This window comes from Thamnophis elegans, chromosome 5 (assembly GCF_009769535.1).
Source record: "Thamnophis elegans isolate rThaEle1 chromosome 5, rThaEle1.pri, whole genome shotgun sequence".
NCBI classification, from domain to species: domain Eukaryota; kingdom Metazoa; phylum Chordata; class Lepidosauria; order Squamata; family Colubridae; genus Thamnophis; species Thamnophis elegans.
In genome coordinates, this window is record NC_045545.1 from 33,399,273 (window position 1) to 33,420,731 (window position 21,459).

General features: G+C 40.6%; 1 protein-coding gene across 1 annotated transcript in view; it reads left to right on the top strand.

The window, feature by feature from the left end:
- Nucleotides 1-21,459, top strand: part of SLC1A7 (solute carrier family 1 member 7) — a 50,330-nt gene that overhangs the window by 20,955 nt on the left and 7,916 nt on the right. Inside the window, exons 4-8 of the mRNA XM_032217320.1 lie at nt 6,440-6,482; nt 12,521-12,740; nt 17,282-17,381; nt 18,108-18,341; nt 19,342-19,536. Coding sequence (XP_032073211.1) covers nt 6,440-6,482; nt 12,521-12,740; nt 17,282-17,381; nt 18,108-18,341; nt 19,342-19,536 — 792 coding nt within the window. The remainder of the gene's footprint in view (nt 1-6,439; nt 6,483-12,520; nt 12,741-17,281; nt 17,382-18,107; nt 18,342-19,341; nt 19,537-21,459) is intronic.

Sequence of the window (21,459 nt, forward strand, 5' to 3'; positions counted from 1 at the left end):
GTAACCTGGGCAACCAGATGGTCATAGCTGTTAGAAGGAGAAAAATATGGCGTCCATTAAAAACCTGATAATTATAGAGTTATACTGAAGTTCTAAAAAAAAAAAAACTGGGCTTCATCTTGTTGACACATTCATGGTGGAGAAATTTATTACAGAACTGATCTGAAATTCCAACATACTGTAAACATCAATGTTTACTCAGATCCTGAGTACATCTTCTTTGAAATCCTTTAGTCTTCCTTTCTCAATATCAACTAATTCTGAAAAAGGCAAGTTCATCCTCCTTGCTTCATATCCTACCACTTTTGGATAGGATCAGGAATGGTATTCACTTACCTTGGTTTGCAAATGTGAGTGCACGTGCCACCTCTGCACATGTGTACAGCCTTCTGTGCATGTGCTTTTGGTGAAAAAAGCCTAAATGGGATACCGTGGAGCCAGGGCGGATGGGCAGGGACACCCACGATTTCTGCTACTGGTTCAAGCGAACCAATCTGAGCCAGTAGGATCCTTTTTTGTTCTGTTCCTCTCAGTAAATCCCCCTTTAGATTTGGAAATTTTTAAGTCTCCAAAGTAATGTAAATGGTGGCTTGAGGAAAGATATAAGATAGTACAGTGCTTGATTAAGATAGGAAAAAAGACTTAATATTTACTAAATAACCAAACATATGGAGTTGAAAGCAGATTTATGATATGATAAGCAATTGAAAAGTGGTGCATGTTAATCTATAGATGAGAAATGTTAAAAGGAAAGAAGTACAAGAGTTGTCTATCTGGCATGCTTAGTCTTCCTATTAGTACCAAAGGCAAACCTAGAAGCAGTAGTAGATACAAACTGACTTTTCCTAAACATTAGCAGAAACTTCCTAATAGCAAAAACTGTTAAGCAATAGGAAATATTGTGTCATGAGGAATTACCCTCTTCTTTGACATTATGCATTAGCTAATGCATCCTGCATTATATATTCTGCATTTCACAGGGAATAGGGCTGGATGATCTTTGAAAACCCTTCCATTTTTTAAAGATTAGGGGGAAAAATCTCTGAAATTTGTCATCATTTTTATGAGATTAAGAAAATTTAGATTTTAAGTGGAAGGAGAAACTATGAACAGTGGCAAGAAAAGTGGTATACATTTAAATAAAAATATAGAAATGACCTAACATCATATTAAAATGCATTGTTCTAGACATAGTTCACTCTGTACTAATGCCCTCCTTCACTTAATGATTGTTGTAATTTGCTGCAGTCATAACTATATGTCATTCCTGCATGGATCTGTGGCTATGCTTCACTCTGAGTGAAAAATATGTGTGCCAAAACCTGTCCTGAAAAGCACATAAATAATTCCGGCATCATCGTTTACATTAAAAAAAATATTGCCTGAGCCCATTGGAAACTGAAATATGCATCAAAAGCAAACAAAATGGTTTATTAAACACAGAGATAATTAACAAATGTTGGCTTTCTTTGCTCCAAATTTCTCTATTATGATAGCCTAGGGCAGGGGTATCAAACTCGATTTCATTGTGGGCTGCATCAGGGTTGTGTTTGACTTGGGGGGGGCAGGGAGGCGTGGCCAGGGTGAGCATGGCCCGAGTGCTCTGCCAGCGAAAATGGACTCCCGAGCTCCATTTTTGGCTGCAAAAGCATCCTGAAACCCTCTGCCAGCAAAGAAGGCATTCAGGAGGGCTGTGTGTGACCTCCCCCCTTAAGCTCTGTTTTTGCTGTCAGAGGCACCCCAGGTCAGTCCTTTGCTGTTTCCAGGGCAGCCCCATGGGCCAGATCCAGCCCTCAGGCCTTGAGTTTGACACCCCTGGCCTAGGGTATACATTTTGTACACCTACTCACAGAAAATTAATTGTTTTTCTCATGGCAAGTTATAATTCTTCATATATATCATGAAGAGAGTTTACTAAAAGAGAGGCATGGCACACTGCAGGCTCCCTTTTGTACACTGAGCTTGTCATTGGTTCTTATTTAGTATAAAGAAATCAAATTTATTTTCATCTCTAATCTAACAATATTATTTTAAATAATGGAATCACATTAAATCAAGTGCACATTAAGATGATTGTATTTGTGAATATTTTCCCCCAAATTCTTTCTGGCAGTTCGGATTATTTGTATATCTAATTCCATATACTGACTGGCCTCTAGTCTCAGATGGAGGCATTTCCTATTACCTGCTATTTGATCTTTTCAATTGAAGGAGCTAGAAACTGAAGCTGAGACTTTGTCCATAGAAAACATCTGCTACTTAATTATGATCATTTCACCAGTATTTGATATAAAATTATGTGATGAAAGCTCCTTGATTTGTTCTTCATGTTCTTTTATTTTTGGCTTCTCTCTCTCTCTCTTGTAGACTATGAGTAAATTATAAACTGAACATAAATGTACATAAATCCTCAGAAGAAACTTTGGATTCTCAGTGTTGACATTGAGAAATGTTTGTCATGTTTGTTGGTTCAGCTTGCAAAGACCTGGAAATCAAACTTAATGCTGTTTATAGCAGGAAGCAGAGTTAAGTGGAAATATAACTGAAGCCATTAGAATTAAGCAGTGAGTGAGTCTTTTTTTATGGCCCTGAACAATTTGCATAGTAAGCATGCAGCTGACGTGTTTGTTAACTGTATGTCCTTGAATGTATCCTCCTTCCCATATTAATTAATGGTAAAGTGGTAATTAAACATAGGTACCAGGCATGGACATGTCTACATATCTTCACTGACAGCCAAACGTAGTTATACATTGCAAAGGTAACCCATGATCTCCCTGGCGAATGTTTCAGAGAAGGCTTAATCAAGTTGTAGAATTTTATCAGAATGGAAACAGAAAACCTAAGAACAATGGCATGCAGCCTTATTACAAAGCATGCTAATCTTGAATTGCATTTTGTGATCAGAATGGCAAACTGATGATTTGAGAGGAAATGGATGGGCTTACCATAGACCTAGGACTCTTCTGAAGGTGGGCGATGCTTCATAAATCCTATTGAGAGATCTTGAATGGATGGTTCCATTTGTCCCAATATTAATACAGGAACAGGTCACAGGCATGCTTTCCCTATCTTCTTCCAAAGTGGTGTTTTCCAACTCACACTGCCATTACTTGCTGTTCTTTAATTCATTCTAAGCAACTTCTGTAAATCTACTGGTTGCTGTATGGAGCTGCCAGCCTCTCTCATCCTTTTTTGTTACTATTTGCTGCCCTCCAAGCCCCTTTGGGCAATATCTATACCCAAGAAGAGGAACATGAGGCCTGATTTTTATATGCTTGGTAAGCCAGGCACTCCTTCTGTATCACCAATAACCATCAATTCTTTGTTCCTATCCACATATTCAGCTATTAGAGTGTGAGCCACAGCTGTTCAAAGAGAACAAATGAATGGTGACTGTCTATGGAGATTCTTAATGATCCAGGTCATGGTTGTCCCAAAGGTGCTTTTCCAAAAGGCAACTAGACTTTGTTTTTTTTGCTTGAAGATACGTATTTCGCTTCTCATCCAAGAAGATTCTTTATTTCTGACTGAATGGTGGCAAATGGAAGGAAATATATTCCTTGAAATTGTCTGGTAGTTAGCATTCTCTGTGAGAGTCATTGAGGCCACTTGGAGGTCTATGTGTGCCCTCGGGGTCACCCGAATAGTGCAAATGAATGTGGAACCATCTTGGAACTGCTGAAAGGACTGTGTTGTGAACAGTGGACTGGTGGACTGATGAAACATTGGGCCATTTATTTATTTTATTTGTAAAATGTATTGGCCATCCATCTTACCTCAAGGTAACTCTGTTTTTAAAAAACAGAAACAAAAGAGATCTAGGGTAGGTGGGAGGGTAAAAAAAATAATGGAAATAGTTAATGAGGAGCATGTAGCTACTCTTCAGACAGGATATTTGGCTAGCATTGTTATCAAAGCTGAAAATGAAATTTTAACAGACATGTCTTAAACCAGCTTTATTCCCAGTCATTTCTGCTCAAGAGACAAGCAGCTTAAAGCTGCTGCACAAAAAAGCTTGAAGGCAAGCAAGAGGAAATCAGCTCAGCAGATGGAAAAGAAAGAAAATCATGGCATCTCTTTGAAACATGATGGGACCTTGCTGACAGTAAAAATTCTTTCCAGCTAGACGAACTACAGCAGAACTAAGATCAGCAGTATTCAGTTAATAGCTTTACAGAATTAAAAACTGATATTGTCTTAGCAGCTTATTTGTTCCATTTGGTTAAGAGAGAATATGAAAGAGATGAAGAAATATAAGGCATCACTATGAGAGGGATGTTTAAAAGCAGCATATCTTCCAGAAGAATCTGAATATGCAGGCATGGATCTCTGCTGACCAAATAGTCCCATTGAAAATAAAGTACCATCACTGTAATCTTTGAGATCCGTGTGTCCATTTGAAAATAATTATAATCATCTAAAATCTGCTGAGAGAGTTTGAAAGACTTCAGCACCAAGATCCCACCTCCAATAAACCAATCAAAGTATCATACAACACGAATGAGAACTGTAGAAGCACAAATCTCAGGTTTGTCAGCGTAGCTTCAAAATGGGCAGAATTGTTTTTTGAAATCTAGTATTTTAAAATCAGTAGTTTGAAGTTTTTCCAAGAACTGCTCAGTTTTATGTGCCAGCTGCTTCCCCCCCCCCTCAGAGTTATGTTTCTATAAAATAGAGAAAGGACTCCAGACTAACTGAATCTTCTCCACAACACAACTATTACCACCATGCAAAGTTTAATTTGTTTAGTGACTTATCAAAATTGTCTGTCAGGGCCTGTAGTCTACTAGAACTGATGTGACCCTAAATTCCTGTTCTAGTGAAATAGCACCTTGTCTTGTGGTTATTTCAACATAGTTAATTTTGAAGAATGATTTACCATGGAAAACCACAGTCTATTTAAAATATATTGGAAGAGTCCCAGTCAGATTGTTGTTCAGTCACTAAATTGTGTCCAACTCTTTGCGATCCCATGGACCACAGCACGTCAGGCTCCCCTGTCCTCTACTATCTCTCAGATTTTGCCCAAATTCATGTTCATTATGTTGATGACACTAATCTAATCATCTCCTCCTCTGCCATCCCCTTCTCCTTTAACCTTCAATCTTTCCAACATCAGGGTCTTTTCCAATGGGTCCTCTCCTCATATTTGGTGACCAAAGTATTTGAGCATCAGCTTCAGTATCTGTCCTTCCAAAGAACATTTAGAGTTGGTTTCTTTTAGTATCTATTAAAAGGCACAGTCCTAATTCCTGCAAGAGGAAAAATAATAAAAACAACAACAAGCTAGAATCTTTAAAACTTTTTTTGACATTAGATCACTAATGACCATCTAAAAGATGTTTCTCCTTCCATATAATCCTAATTGCATGTCAGTGCAGCTGGAAGTGAGGCACAAGTTCAAAGGTTGCTAAGATACACATACCTAGTATCTGTTCAATCTGAATGCAACCCCTCCAACAGTTGCTCCAGATTAATTATCCATCATAAACTGCTAATCTATCATTTAATCAGCAAAGTAATCCTTTGCATGTCTGCAGCACCTTTCATCCAAATCACATCATAAACAGAATTAATGAAATTCCTAATGTACATGGATAGAATCTATGACACCAGATGATTTGATTGTATGGAGGAGTCAGGATCTCTTGGAACAGTAAAAGACAATTGAAAGGGAATAATTTTAGATCTCTTGGGGAAATTGAAGATACATGTGCCCTAAGCATGTATTTTTTTTTAGGCAATACAGTAATATGGGGAAAACTAAAAACCTTTCATAAAAATGAAACATTTATTTCAATATAATCACATTTCCACTACTCAAAATTACAACCTTTTTTCTGGAAAAATGTCTTTCTCATTACATGCTGATTCACAATTTAATTTTTAATTGAAAGTGTGAGAAAAATGTATGGCCAGATTCATGTATGCTGTTAATTGTTTGGATTTATTTGATGTTTGGTGCAATCTGTCTCTTTATCCATCTGTACAGATCATGCTTGATTGAACCAAACTAAGCAAATCTGCTGGCACATACAGTACTAGCCTGTAATGACAAGTCTTGAGTAAATTTCCAAATAATTACAGGTGCATTGTTGCGAGAGAACCTTAGAGATTACTATTGTAGCATAGAAGAATTGAATCAGACGGTTTTCAAGCTCCCATCTTTTTATGCCAGGATGTTTGCATAGCGTTTATTATAAATGTTTAGAAATATTAATTTAAAAACCTTACATTAACAGAATATCACATTGTTCCAATTTCCCCCAAGTTCTACAAGAGGAAAAATAGGAAAATCACTTACCATGAAGAAACTAAAGTTATTTTTTTAGCCACATAATGTTTTATATTATAAATGACAGCTTATTTGTAGCTCGCAAAACTTTGTGTTCAAAATTCTATTTATTCCCTTGACTAGTTTTCTTTGTCTTTTCAGGAATATGTTTCCTGCCAACCTTGTGGAAGCCACTTTTAAACAGGTGGGAATCCGGCTCTTTGAATCCTAAAAATATTTCTTTGCAATTCATAAGAAAAAAACTAGATAAACCATATACAGTTCATCAGATAAGCCACGAGAACCTCTAAAATCATCAGCACTTGTATTATTTAATTTAATTAAGGGGTTGACTAAGTTTTGATAGGGAACTTTGCCCCCCCCCTTCCTTGCATCTCCGGACCTACAAGAGGGAGAGGGACTGTGGAACTCTCCCTCCTTTTTATTATCATTGGTTTCCGACCACGATTTCTGCACAATTCCACTTGAGTGGTATTTTTTGTCAAGATCTGCTCAATTTTTTGTGTATGGAGAGTGTATGGGGTGATTGCTGGATGAATGAACCCACCTAAGGTACGACGGGGGCTACACGGCTAGCCATTACCGGGGAAGGAGGGCTCGCTACGTCACAGCGATCCCTCGTTCCGGCCCTGTAAGCTCAACTCAAGGACCAGGTGGCAGGAGAAGCCAGGGCCCTGGTCTCAGGTTGCTGTTGCTAAATGCCAGGTCTGTGATTTATAAAGCTCCCCTCGTCCGGGACTTAATACTTGACGGGGGGGCAGACCTGGCATGTATTACTGAAACCTGGCTGGGCCATGAGGGAGGAGTCCCCCTCTCCGAAATGTGCCCAGAAGGGTTTCAGGTGCTCCACCAACCACGACACCAAAAAAGGGGTGGGGGAGTGGCAATTATTATCCGGGAATCTTTAGCGCCTCACAGGAGCCCTGCTCTGGAGATTGTTGGGTGTGAGTCCCTTCTTTTGAAGTTGGACCTAGGGGTTCAAGTGGGCTTGTTGTTGGCGTACCTACCTCCTAGCTGCGTCACAACAGCCCTGCCTGCGCTCCTGAGTCAGTAGCCGGGTTGGCGATTGAGTTTCCCAGACTGTTAGTACTGGGGGACTTTAATCTGCCGTCCTTAGGCGAATGCTCTGATGGGGCCCAGGAGTTCATGGCTTCCATGACAGCCATGGACTTGACCCAAGTAATTCAGGGTCTGAGTCATAGAGCGGGACACACGCTCAACCTAGTGTTTCTCTTGGGGCAGTGGTGACGTGATCTCAAGTTAAGGGAAATAGACATCTCGCCCTTGTCATGGTTGGATCACTTCCTGTTGAGGCTTGATTTTTGGAAGCTACTCCCCCACCGCAGGGAGGTGGAACCGATTAAGTGGTTCCGCCCCAGACACCTGATGGACCCGTTGGGATTTTAGAAGGAACTTGGGAGATACCTGACTCTCTTGCCCACAATCCGGCAGAGTCCCTGGTCGCCACTTGGAATATAGCGGCGACTGGGGCCCTGGATCGGATTGTGCCTTTGTGGCCTCTCTGCGGCAGTGGATCCAGGAGGGCTCCTTGGTTTACTGAGGAACTCCGGGAGATGAAGCGCCAAAAGAGACGACTAGAGCGACTCTGGAGGGCTAGTAACTCCGAATCCGACCAAACACTACTAAGAGCCTTTATTAGGACTTATTTAGTGGCGATACGGGTGGCAAAATGTCCGCATTTTTCCGCTCTCATTGCCTCCGCAGAATCTCGCCCAGCCGCCCAGTTTGGGATAACCCGTTCCCTCCTGAATGGGGGGGGAAATGGGGGATGCCTTGCAGGGTCGAGCTGTGGAGTTCGCTCAGTTTCTGTCAAACAAAATCGCTCAGATTCGGACAGACCGGGACTCCATTTGGACAGAACCAGCAAAGATGCCGAGGGAGGGTCTTGCTCAGACTTTCTGGAATGAGAGTCTTGTAACCCCTGATGAAGTGGACAAGGTCATGGGAGTGATGAGTGCCTCCACCTGTTTACTGGATCCGTGCCCCTCCTGGCTGTTTTTGACCAGCAGGGTGGTAACACAAGGCTGGCTCCAGAGAATTACGAATGCCTCCTTGATGGAGGGATCCTTTCCACAGCCTCTTAAGGAAGCGGTGGTGAGACCCCTCCTCAAGAAGCCTTCTCTGGACCCAGCTATTTTTAAAAACTATCGTCCAGTCTTCAACCTCCCTTTCTTAGGGAAGGTTGTTGAGAAGGTGGTGGCCCTCCAACTCCGACGGACCTTGGATGAAGCAGATTATCTAGACCCTTTTCAGTCTGGTTTCAGGCCTGGTTACTCCACCGAAACTGCTTTGGTCGCACTGACCAATGATCTCTGGTGGGCCAGGGACAGAGGGCATTCCTCTGTCCTTGTGCTCCTTGACCTCTCAGTGGCCTTCAATACCATCGACCATGGTATCCTTCTGTGACGGCTGGAAGAGGTGGGAGTGGGAGGCACCGTTTAACAGTGGTTCTCCTCTTACCTCTCCGACAGGTCGCAGTCGGTGTTGGTCGGAGGACAGAGGTTGACACCTAGGCCCCTCAATTATGGGGTGCCGCAGGGGTCGGTCCTGTCCCCCCTCCTATTTAACATCTATATGAAGCCACTGGGCGAGATCATCCGCCGGCACGGGATTAAATACCACCAGTATGCGGACGATACTCAGTTGTATCTGTCCGCCCCGTGCCAACTCAGTGAAGCGGTGGAAGTGATGTGCCAGTGCCTGGAAGCTGTTAGGGTCTGGATGGGAGTGAACAAACTCGCACTCAATCCTGGCAAGACTGAATGGCTGTGGATGTTGCCCCCTAAGGACAGTCCATCCAGTCCGTCCTTAACTCTGGGGGGAGAAAAATTGCTCCCCTCAGAGAGGGTTCGCAACTTGGGGGTCCTCCTGGACCTGCAGCTGACTTTGGAACACCACCTGTCGGCTGTGACCAGGGGGGCCTTTGCCCAGGTTCGCCTGGTGCACCAGTTGCGGCCCTATTTGGACCGGGAGGCACTTCAGACAATCACTCATGCCCTCGTCATCTCAAGACTGGATTACTGTAATGCGCTCTACATGGGGCTGCCCCTGAAAAGTGTTCGGAGACTGCAATTAGTCCAGAATGCAGCCGCACGAGCAATACTGGGTGTACCAAGGTACACCCATACTACATCTATCCTCCGCGAGCTGCACTGGCTTCCCATTGTTCTTCGAGCACGATTCAAGGTGCTGGTTATTACCTTTAAAGCCCTACATGGCCTAGGACCCGGATACCTGCGAGACCATCTTCTGCCACATACCTCCCTTAGACCAATAAGATCGCACAGGATGGGCCTTCTCCAGGTGCCTTCAGCGGGACAATGCCAGCTGGCGACACCTAGGAGTAGGGCCTTCTCTGTTGCTGCGCCGGCCCTATGGAATGAGCTGCCCCCAGAGATCCGAGCCCTGCCCATTCTCATGGCCTTCCGCAAAGCCATTAAAACCTGGCATTTCTGGCAGGCCTGGGGCTGTTGACCCCTTGATTGAGGTTCAGCCCCCTCCTGATTGGGTGTATGTTGTGTTCTTTTTAACTTTGTTGTGTCCCATTGTTTTTAAAAATTATTTTTAATATTTTCATTTCTGTAAGCCGCCTGGAGTCCTTCGGGATTGGGCGGCCTAGAAATTCAATAAATGAAATGAAATGAACTCTTCCTAATAGCCACAAACATTAAAAATTCTCATTGGAGAAAGCAATTATTCAAGGAGAAGCTAATCACGGATTCAACCAACCTAGAACTAAGGATAAATTTCTTGACAGTTAGAACAAGTAATCAGTGAAATGAGTACCCTCCAGAAGTTGTGGGTGCTCCAACACTGGAGATTTTAAAGACGAGATTGGACAACAATTTGTCTGAAATGCTGTAAGGTTTCCTGCTTGAGCAGGGGGTTGGACTAGAAGATCTCCAAGGTCTCTTCCAACTCTGTTATTCTGTTAATTATGTTGGGAAGAGTTAGTGGTAAAAGGAAACTAGGCCACCAAAGAATACAGTGACTAGACACCATCAAAGCGGACACCAGCCAGAGTACAGAAAAACTCAAAGAGGTAGTAGAGAGATTCTGGTCCATAGAATTGCTAAGAATCAGACACGATTGAATGGTTAACAACATTATCATCATTATCATCCACATTATCACCATCAGCATCATCAATTCATTATTACCCTTAACAGCAAATGTTAAGTAATAGGAGAATTAGCAGAAGGTAGAAATACCTACAATAGAATTCTAAACTATTCAAAGTCCCATAAGTGAAATATGGTCTTGATTTTTTTTTTTAAATGCAGGTTAGGTAGCTTGACACTTTCCAAATATTATGAACAACAATTTCCACAGTCGCTTCTCATGATGACAGTAGAAATGTAAAAATGTGGGGAATGCCAAGTTGGTTATGTATTAGGCATAAACTTTGTATGCAAAAATATAGTTATAGTATATAGGTTGTAGTATATCCAATTGCTGTCAGGAAGATCTCATCTACAATCCTTAAAAGCTGTTCCTGGGTAGTATATAAAGCAGAGTTTCTCCAACCTGGTGTTCCTCAAAGAGAGGATGCAGTTTAAGGTATCTGGAGGAATTTATTTGGAGGAAAGTGGTGGTAATTATTGCTGCTCCAACTTTCTTTCCCCTAGATATATTATCAGTGCAAACCCCAATGCATCTGGAAGGTAACTCTTGGGGAATGTTCCTGTAGATAATATTGAAAAAGAGAGGAGACTTGTTATGATAGGAATTCGTTCCTATCACTATTATTAACATTACGTGGGTCTAAGATCTGGTAGCAAATAGATTTGGGTAACTTTTAAATACAGTTCAGAAGCTACACATGGCAGCCCATTAGACTTCACAAAAACACCGTACCCGGGGTGAGCTGCTGGGAGTTCACAGGGGTTCAGGAGAACCTCTAGCTAAGATTCTGTGCAGTTTGTAGAACCCCAAATCCCACTCCTGACTTGCCCCGCCCACCCCACCTTGCCCCTCCCAGGAATCCACATGTGGCCTGTTTTGGATGCAGGTAAGTGCAAGGCACACACAGACGCTCAAGGAGGGCGAAACCAGGCCTACTGTAAGTTCTGGCCTCCAGAGGACCTCTGGAGCCAGGGGAGGCCGTTTTTGCCCACCCAGAGGCTCAAGGAAAGCTTCCGGAGCCTGGGGAAAGCAAAAACGTGCCCCCCCCCACATGGTGCAGGAAGCTAACTAGACCACACCCACCCAGCAACCGAGCAGAGAACCCCTTGCTAAAATTTTTGAAGCCCACCCCTGACTGTATCTATTTATTAATTAATTGATTCACCAATGAACCATCTCTCTATTCTTCCATCCCATATAAAAGTATCCTCTGAATTGTTTGTTCTAGTGTAGAGAGAAAATTGATAACCAGAGCACTCAAATGCCCCCTTGGAAAAAAATCAGTATTTTCTTAAACCTTGCAATAATAAATGGCAATGATTTCCAGACAAAAATATATGTATGCTTCCAGATGGAGGACATGTAATAACTGTTAAAGCCATTAATACATTAAATTTCATTTCTTCCAGCTTTTGTGAAAAGAGACAGAAAAGTAATAGGAAAAGAGAGAGGTGCTACCAATGGAGGAGAATGGCATCAGTTTTCTACATAAAATATTGCCCTGGATATGGTTTATCCAGAAGGACAAATTGGAGATGGGATCCTAACTTCGTTCCCATAAACAGAGAACAATTAGCTTTTCTGCCTGATCTGTTCCTCTTTATATCTCATTCTCCCACAAAAAAAAAAACAAAAAAAAAACTATTTTTGAGTTCGAGACCCAGGAAATGTTATTGGATAAGAAGTGAGGAGCTACAGTATTTCTGTTTTGCATATATTTACCAACTTTGAAATGTGGATATTTAAAAATATATTTGACATGCTAACCTTGTAGAAATGTTTTGAATTTTTCTGGATATAGATGTTTTTCTACAATTGCATGGGTTGGAATGTTGTTTTTCAATTGTATTGTTTTCTTCATTCCAGATTTGAAAATTTTAAAATAATTTTAAATTTCAAGTGATAGTGAAGTGTTTCACAGGCTCAGGAACTTTAAGATGGGTGGACTTCAACTCCCAGAATTCTCCCGCCCATCTGGAGAATTCTGGAAGTTGAAGTTTTAAAGTTGCCAAGAATGAGAAACACTGCAATGGAGTATCCTTCTGCAGATAACCCAGATAATCTATGTTCTTTCAGTATCGAACCAAAACCATTCCAATTGTCAAAGTGAGCAAAACATCATCTGAAAGTATTACTCGTCGAATTATAATCTATGGTGTGCAAGATGAAAATGGATCCAACATCCAGAATTTTGCTTTGGATATTACACCACCACCAGAAGTGATTTATAAATCAGAGCCAGGAACTAGTGAAGGCATGAATGTGTTGGGAATTGTAATATTCTCTGCTACCATGGGTAAGTTTTTTTTTTAAAATAGCATGTCAAATGAAATTATTGCATGAAATAGACTAGTCACGTGCTATCTAATGCTTTCCAGACAAGTTGAGCATTATATGTTATTTCAGTTATTTATACTAATTGGATTTCATGAATTGAAGTCTAGGACATTTAGAAGGTTGTTTTTATTTTAATTGCTTTTTCTAGAATTCCTAATGTTTTAATTTGGAAAATATGTTTCACAATTCTGAATATATAACTTAAGGACAATGGCTATATTTATGGCTGTATTAAAATAATGTTAATACTACATGGCCCCATTTTTTCCTTCCTTTTCCTAAACTGGAATTTTTGTTTTCTTTAACTGTGTTTTTGTTTGTTTTGCTTCCCTGTAATTCCTAGAGTTGTCCTGAGAAATTTAAATGAAAAGGAGCAAAGCATGTTTGTGGCTAGAGTATTATTTTCAACAGCATGCGGCTAGATCATGTATAGTTAAAGCAATGGAGGAAAGTGTGTGCTACTAAACAAGAATTGTGGCTACTTGCCTTCATTTGCTAATATATCTTTATCTAAGAATACAGATAGTCCTTACACTTACAACTGATTGCTTAGTGACTATTTGAAGTTATAACTGACTCAAAAGTCTTACAACCCAGGTTTGAAGTTCCCACAGTTGACCTTTCTAGGGTCATGTGACTGAACTTAGGGCACTCAGCAAGATGAATGCATTTATGGTCAATTGCAAGTTGTGATATTTCTGATGACATTTGCCAAATACTGGCGTTTCCGATTTTCAACAAAGTCACACCTATAGTGAACCATTGGTTTGCTTAACATCTGTGGCATTTGGTTTATGACTGCCACATTTGCTTAACAACAGCTGAAAAAAATATCATAAAATTGGGTCGGTGGCTTGACTGTTACAATGCACAATTGTAATGATGGCCTCTCTGCAAACAACAAGCTATTTGGTTCTTCAGTTCTTAGTCTTATTCATAGGAGATACCTATGAAGAAGTGAAATATATGTTTAAGTCACAAGGTGTGGCAGGTTAGATAATATTCCTGAGACATGGGAGAAAATGGGGATATTATCTTGGAGTTTTTTTACCCCATTCAATGGGTAGGACCGCAGAAGGGCAACGACTATGATAAAAAAAAGAATGCAGTCTTACATGTTGATAGGGGATTGTGAAGGAGGAAGTAAGTGCCAGTTTGGTGTAGTGGTAAGGCATCATGCTACAACTGGGAGACTGGGAGTTCTAGTTCTGACTTAGGTACAAAGCCAATTGGGTGTCCTTGGGCCAGTCACTTCCTCTCACCCCTAGAAAGAAGGCAAGGGAAAACTACTTTTTAAAAGGCTGTTGTGAAAACTGCATGTTTCAGGAGTCAAACTGGCTTGGCGGCATGTGCATTAAAAGAAGGATACATGTAGTCAGTAAATTAATCATGACTTCTATCTAATCCCATTCCACTAATTCTAAATATTAGAGATTTTTTTTTTCATTTTAGAGTTCCTATTAAAGGAGAGGACAGATCTCCTTGCCTTTCTTATTGTGGGCAAAGGCAGCAGCTGTGGATTTTTATTAGGCACTTCCATAATTTAACCACTGTGAGTCTAACTTTTCTGTATTGCCAGTTTTTGAATATTAACATGAAGCTCTGAAACATTTTTCCCAGTCTGCTTTAAACAGAATGATATTGAATAAGTCTAGAGAATCAGTCCAGCAGTTTTTAAAGTGTCCTCTAGAGAGCAGTGGAAAGTTTAACTAGCTTAGCACAATTTATAACCAGGTTGGATTGTTTCTAGTTTGAAAAACAGGGATTTTATTCAAAGCCAAGACTTAGCTAGAATATCAAATGGGAGTAAACCACATCTTCTAAACAGGGACATCTCAAGGCGTCTAGCTGTACATTAGAACATTTGTAGCAACCATGTAGGAGTTCTATCTGCAGAGATGTCACTTCAGCCTTTTCAGCTGAAGATGTGTTCAGATTCCAGATAACTGCTCTATTTCTATGATGTGAAGCGATTAGCACTTCTAGCAAGATGCCCGAAGATTTGACAAAGATTTTCAAGGCCTTTTTAAAGTGAAAAAATAGGCCTAACAAAGCTTTTTTACAGGTTGTCCTCATTTAGCAACCACAATTGGGACCAGTGACTCAGTTGTTAAGCAAAGCAGTCCCTAAGTGAAACACATAAGTATGCTTATGGTTTTAATTCAATTTATTTTGTTTCTCAGACCTACAAAGGTTGTAATTGCAAGGATTGTTCATAAACGTACTTTTTCATCACTGTTGTAACTGTGAATGGTCGCTAAGCAAGGCAGCCATAAATGACAACTGCCTGTATTTAATGAGCAAAGTGATTCAGGTTTCTTTTACATCTGTAATTTTTAAGAAGCCTATCATTCTAGTACCACTCAATACTGTTGGAAGAACCTATCTTTTTTTATATGTGGAAGTTATGAGATGTCTTCCCCCTTCCCTTCCCCTCTATATCCCCATTCCGGGGTGAAATTTGGAAGGTTCTGACAGGTTCTGGAGAACCGGTAGCAGAAATTTTAGGTAGTTCAGAGAACTGGCAAATACCAACTCTGACTGGTCTCAGAGGGAGGGAATGAGGATTTTGCAGTATCCTTCCCCTGCCACGCCCACCAAGCCACGCCCACAGAACCAGTAGTAAAAAAATTTGAATTTCACTACTGCCCCATTCCCCAAAAAACATTCTTGATAGGATGCCAGTTGAAATATCATATCAGTTAAATTTAACCTGTGAAGCTTTCAATGTATTATACACTATAGTCCAGAAAAATTTATGCAAGAACCTGCTAGGCCCATCTTAGTCCCAATATTCTGTTCCTTATAGTGGCCAACAAGGTTACTCTGGAGCTTTGGCAAGACATAGCCCTCTTCCATCTTGTTCCCCTGAACTGAAGAAAACTGTCCCCAGTCCAGAGATAACTGTGTCTTTTCAAGGCCGATAACTAGTCTCCATGAAACCTGCCATAATATATCTTTTGCCAAATTTGTCTCAAGTACCCATGAATTAGAGTGATGCAGCAACTCCCTCTGATGAGGAGCCTAGCACAGGGGTGAAATTCAGCCAGTTCTAACAGGTTCTGGAGAACCAGTAGCGGAAATTTTGAGTAGTTCGGAGAACCAGCAAATGCCACTTCTGACTGGCCCCAGAGTGGGTGGGAATGGAGATTTTGAAATATCCTTCCCCCAGAAATGGGAGGGAATGGGGATATTGCAGTATCTTTTCCCTGCCATGCCCACCAAGCCACCCCTACAGAACTGGTAGTAAAAAAAATTGAGTTTCACCACTGGTCCAGCAAGCATCCTTGTGAAGGGGCTGGTCACTGGGAGAACAGGATTAGATGGACCAGTTCCAGTAGGAATCTGATAGGTCCTTATGCTTATAGTTATGAAACATAACAGTGGAGCTTGTGTTGTTCAAAATAAGTAATTCTTAGCATACGTTACTCAGAAATGTGACTCATTTCCAGTCATACAACTTATCTGGTAATTCAAATGTCAGATATATTTCCAGATCACAGTGAAGATCTTTCCTCAAGGCTAAGCTGTAGTGCTTTCCTTTCACCCTTGAACAAGTAGCAAATAAACTAGCATGGAATTTAATATTCCTATTGCCAATACCTTATTTGCCCCATGTCTCTGTTCTCAGTCACTGTTGCTCACTTAATTTCTCTCCCTAATAACAAATCTTAATTGATTTTATACTTGAAGCTGCTCTTAAATGGTATCAAAATAGAGGTAATGCTTTTGTTGTTAGTTGCGAAGTAGTGTCCGACCCATCGTGATCCCACGGACAAAGTTCCTCCAGGCCTTCTACCATCCTCTGGAGTCCATTTAAGCTCGCGCCTACTACTTCAGTGACTCCATCCAGCCACTTCATTCTGTCACCTCCTTCTTCTTTTGCCCTCAAACTTTCCCAGCATTAGGCTCTTCTCCAGTGTGTCCTTCCTTCTCATTAGGTGGCCAAAGTATTTGAGTTTTATCTTCAGGATCTGGCCTTCTAAGGAGCAGTCAGGACTGACTGGTTTGATCGTCTTGCAGTCCAAGGGACTCACAGGAGTCTTCTCCAACACCATAGTTCAAAGGCCTCAATTCTTTGGTGCTCAGTCTTTCTTATGGTCCAATTTTCACAGCCATACATTGCAATTGAGAAAACCATAGTCTTGACTATATGCACTTTTGTTGGCAGGGTGATGTCTCTGCTTTTTAATATGCTGTGTAGATTTGCCATAGCTTTCCTCCCCAGGAGCAAGTGTCTTTTAATTTCTCGGCTGCAGTTCCCCTTTGCAGTGATCTTGGTAATGCTACTTCAAATATAGCCAACATTGACTTTAAGCCTGTCTCATTCATGGGCAGGGGTTGAGTTAAAAATAATGATATAGCAATAGAGCAGGGGGGAAATGTTGCTAAGGCATGTTTTTATCATGATTAGGTGCAAGCGAGGAAAGGCTCAAAGTATATTATATAAGTTTAAATGAAGATAAATAAGAAGAAACTATGACATTTATATATTTCTAGGTATAATGCTGGGCAGAATGGGTACCAGTGGAGTTCCCTTGGTCAGTTTTTGCCAGTGTTTAAATGAATCAGTCATGAAGATAGTGGCTGTGACTGTATGGTAAGTAAATGTCAGCAGAAATAAATATTGACAAGTAAAAGTATGTAATCAGCAATGAAATCAGCTTACTTAAACTGAATTGGTTGTTGAGTGATGTAAATAACATGTACAGGGTTGCGTGCATTCTCCTTTTAAAAAGATATTTGTAAACATTGTGCCTCACTGCATGAGATTGCAATGGGCTGGGGTTCTGCCTACACTAAGAGAAAAACTCTCTGCACCCAAGAAAGAAATAGAAATTAGGGTTCCTTAGCATAGTGTTTCAAAACTTCTTCTTCCTAACCAATCTACAAGTGATGAGTTCCTACCACAAGGACATACACCTTTAGCACTTCTGTCAAAAGGAAGATCCACCTATCTGGCTTTAGAGGCCAAATTGTGTTGCAAAAGTATCTTGCAGAAGAAGACCCATTTTGTCTTACAATAATATATATGGTATTTCAAGGATGCATTTATTTACTACATTTCTATTTTTTGTTCCATTTGAGAGACAGAGTAATATATAGGTATGTTTCTATATTTTATCCCCATAATAGCAACTCTGTAGGGAAGATTGGGTTAAAAGAATAGAGCTGGATAAAGTCATTCAGCAAGCACTTTGGTCTGATGGAGACTTGAGCCCAGATCTCTGTAATCTAGCTGCAATACTTTCGCCAAAATATTGCACACACACACCCATTTTTATATGGATGTATTCTTTGCATAGATCTCTTTATTCTTTCTTAGGTATTTTCCATTTGGAATAGTGTTTCTTATTGCTGGTAAGATTTTGGAAATGGATGATCCCACAACCATTGGGAAGAAACTAGGATTTTATGCTGTTACCGTACTTTGTGGACTAGTTGTTCACGGACTTGTTATTCTGCCAATGATGTATTTCTTCATCACCAAGAAGAATCCCATTGTCTTTATCAGAGGCATTCTTCAAGCACTGCTTATAGCTCTGGCCACATCATCCAGGTACACACTGCAATGGTTAAAGTTGTAGAGCGAAGCTTTCTTAATTTTTAAGGGAATAAAAGATGTTTCTCTCAAGTCATGTTTCAATTCTGGTGATAATTCTGGTCACTCTCATGCAATTTTCTTAGCACTAATATGGCAGTAATTTGCCACTGTATTGTTATAATGTGTTGTTTCAATTCCTGGTCTAGTCAATAGTCCTACAATTTCCTGTTATCCTGGCCCAATACTACTCATTCATGATTAGCTAAGATCAGTTAGGTGCTGCCACTTGCTGGATAAAAATTTTAAACATCCATTATCAGAGCAAACTTGGAATACTGTTTTATTTTCCAGATTTAATCCTTCCAGTTTCTGTCCCTTAGATCAGCAGTCCCCAACCTTTCCAGCTTGGCAGACTGGGAGGTGCATATGGATCTCTGTGTGCATGAGCCACTCATACAAGTGGAGCTGCATATGCACTCATTTGCCCCTTGTGTGGCCTGGTTCCAAACAGGAAATGAAATATTTTCTTATATGCTCATTTATAATTATTCCCATTCCCTCTTATTTTATTTCATTCCCAGATTTTAAAACAAATAAAAAGCATGGGGAGTAAGCAAAAGATCTTAAATATGTTATTTTATACTAATACAAATATAATTTTCAGGGATTGGGACAAAGCAATAGAACAAAACAAAGAGACAGGATCAATGTTGAGAGGATAATTCTTTTCTGACAAAACCTTTGGAAAATATAATAAGACATTTCCAATATTCTGTGAGTCATAGCTTTTGTACTTTTTTTCCTTAAATAATATAATTAATTTTTTTCATAGCTTTATTATCATCACCTAAGATACTGAATGGATCAGGTCATTTATGCAATACTTTTTACCCAATAATGCATGGGCGCAAATAATTTTGCCTTAAATTTGTTTGCATAAGCAAATTTCTAAACTACATTATTCTGCTAACTTCAGTCTAAACTACCCTTATTTGTTGTTCTTGTTGTTTTGCAGTTCAGCCACTTTGCCTATAACTTTCAAGTGCTTATTAGAGAATAATCATGTGGACCGGAGGGTTGCTAGGTTTGTGCTCCCAGTAGGGGCTACCATCAACATGGACGGAACAGCCTTATATGAAGCAGTAGCAGCTATTTTCATTGCCCAAGTAAACAACTATGAGCTGGATTTTGGACAGATCATCACCATAAGGTAAAATGGGAGGGGGGCAAAATCTCTGATTCATAGGCTGTTCTGACCTAGGCTTCCTCAAAAAGCATGAAGCAGATTTCTGGTTCCAACAAAAAACCCTTTATTAAACAAATCTGAATTCCTATCATTCACATTCAGCAAAGGCCTGGTAAACAGACTTTCAAAGGTGAAATTATGACCACAGACCGCAACTAGCTTGGAAAACTGCCATGTAAATATTTTCCAAACGCAGTGCTGTGCAAAGAAAGATTTGGCACAGAGTCTCTGAGATTCATGGACAGATCTTCACATTCCTGAAACGAACTAACGAACTAATGAATTGTTTCCTGCAAAAGCTCATTCCCCTTTTGCTCCTCTTTTATTTCCTATGGGAGGGGCCATTCACTGTCCACCTGTGGCTTTACTTCCAAGATGACCCTGATTTCTTAGCTGTTCTTTTCTTCCAGCAGCTCTGTGCATGCGCACACTGGGAACAGGCTCCAGCTATTCCTCTGCCTCACTGCTGTCTAGCTCCGAAGGCAGTTGAGAACTGCCAGATGGCCTTGGCCCCATCTCTGTCTCCAGCACAGAGCCCTTGTCCGAGCCTTCTCCAGCCTCCAGGACTGGCCAATGTTCCTCCCCAACCTCCGCACTGTCCCACTCGGCTGCCAGCTCCGCTGGCCACTGGAAGGCTACAACATAGGCTTATGCAGGAAAAACAATGTTCTGGTCTTCAGTGTCCAGCATAGCAGATAATAATCTAAAGTCGTATAAAATGATTTTCAGAACTAATGGAATGTATAATCCATATTAACAGTGCAGATGGAAAATCTTAAGCATTTGATTAACTGCTAATTAAAAATGTTCCTGAAGAAAGGAAATGGCCAGACACCAAATGCATTGAGTACACTGTACGCACCATGAAGATTGCATGCTTTGTTGGTTGTTAGCCATTCTCTCCCTGACCATGTCAGTAATGACACAGTTTGGAAGCAAACTGTGCCACCATGCCAACATCAGAGAAAATGCAGGAGAAACATGTACAGTGGTACAGCCATGTTCTACAAGCAGGTCCCCATATTGTTGCCTACATCCCCTTCCATTTTAATGTAAATGGCAAGCGCCCATGTGGAAGGCTGAAAGAAAGTTGGCAGGACAATAAATGCAGACATGAAAAATGCCCAATTGGACACAGATGCTGTGTTTGATCATGTAAGGTGACATTTGTTGACCTGAAAAGCAGACCCTGCACCTGTGGGGAAAATGCTACAATGATGATGATACAATGATGATGGTGGTGGTGGTGATGGTGATGAGAAGTTCCTGAAGAAATTATATCCCTTCCCTCCCATTGAACCTCACACACACAAAAAGAAATAAAGAAAATCTCTAACACTCTCTAACATTCACAAGGCATTTATCCAAAATACTTACTCGATATGTTGTCTGCACTCTGGGAAGCTAGACAGAGCTCTCTGGTTGCATTTGAAAATGGAATTAGAAGATTAGTGCATTTTTTTCTAGTTGTATGTAAAACAAAAGAGGTTGGTTGCTAGGGGAGAGGATCTGTGAAGCCCCTTTTCTTAACCTGTAAACAGAAAGCTACAACAGTCGAATATTACTTCATGCAAGAGTTCCTCCCAATGGAAGATATTTTCTCCTGAATCTCTGCTGCATTTCCCTGTCACAAATGGGAAGGCTGCTTTTATTGATTATTTGCTTGCAACAGTGTTGGAACCCAAAACTGATTCTGGAGCTTTACAAGAACGGCATATAAATGATTCTTTACTTTTAAGTGACATTCCTTCCTCCAAATAAAGCATGCTTCTCCAGCTGAAGGAAAAGTTGTCAGCAAGACTGATAAGGAATTTCCTGGAAAGACATTTTTGGAAGAGTTGTTCTCCCAACAGATGTTAGAGAAATCAAAGTCTCCCAAGACTGCAA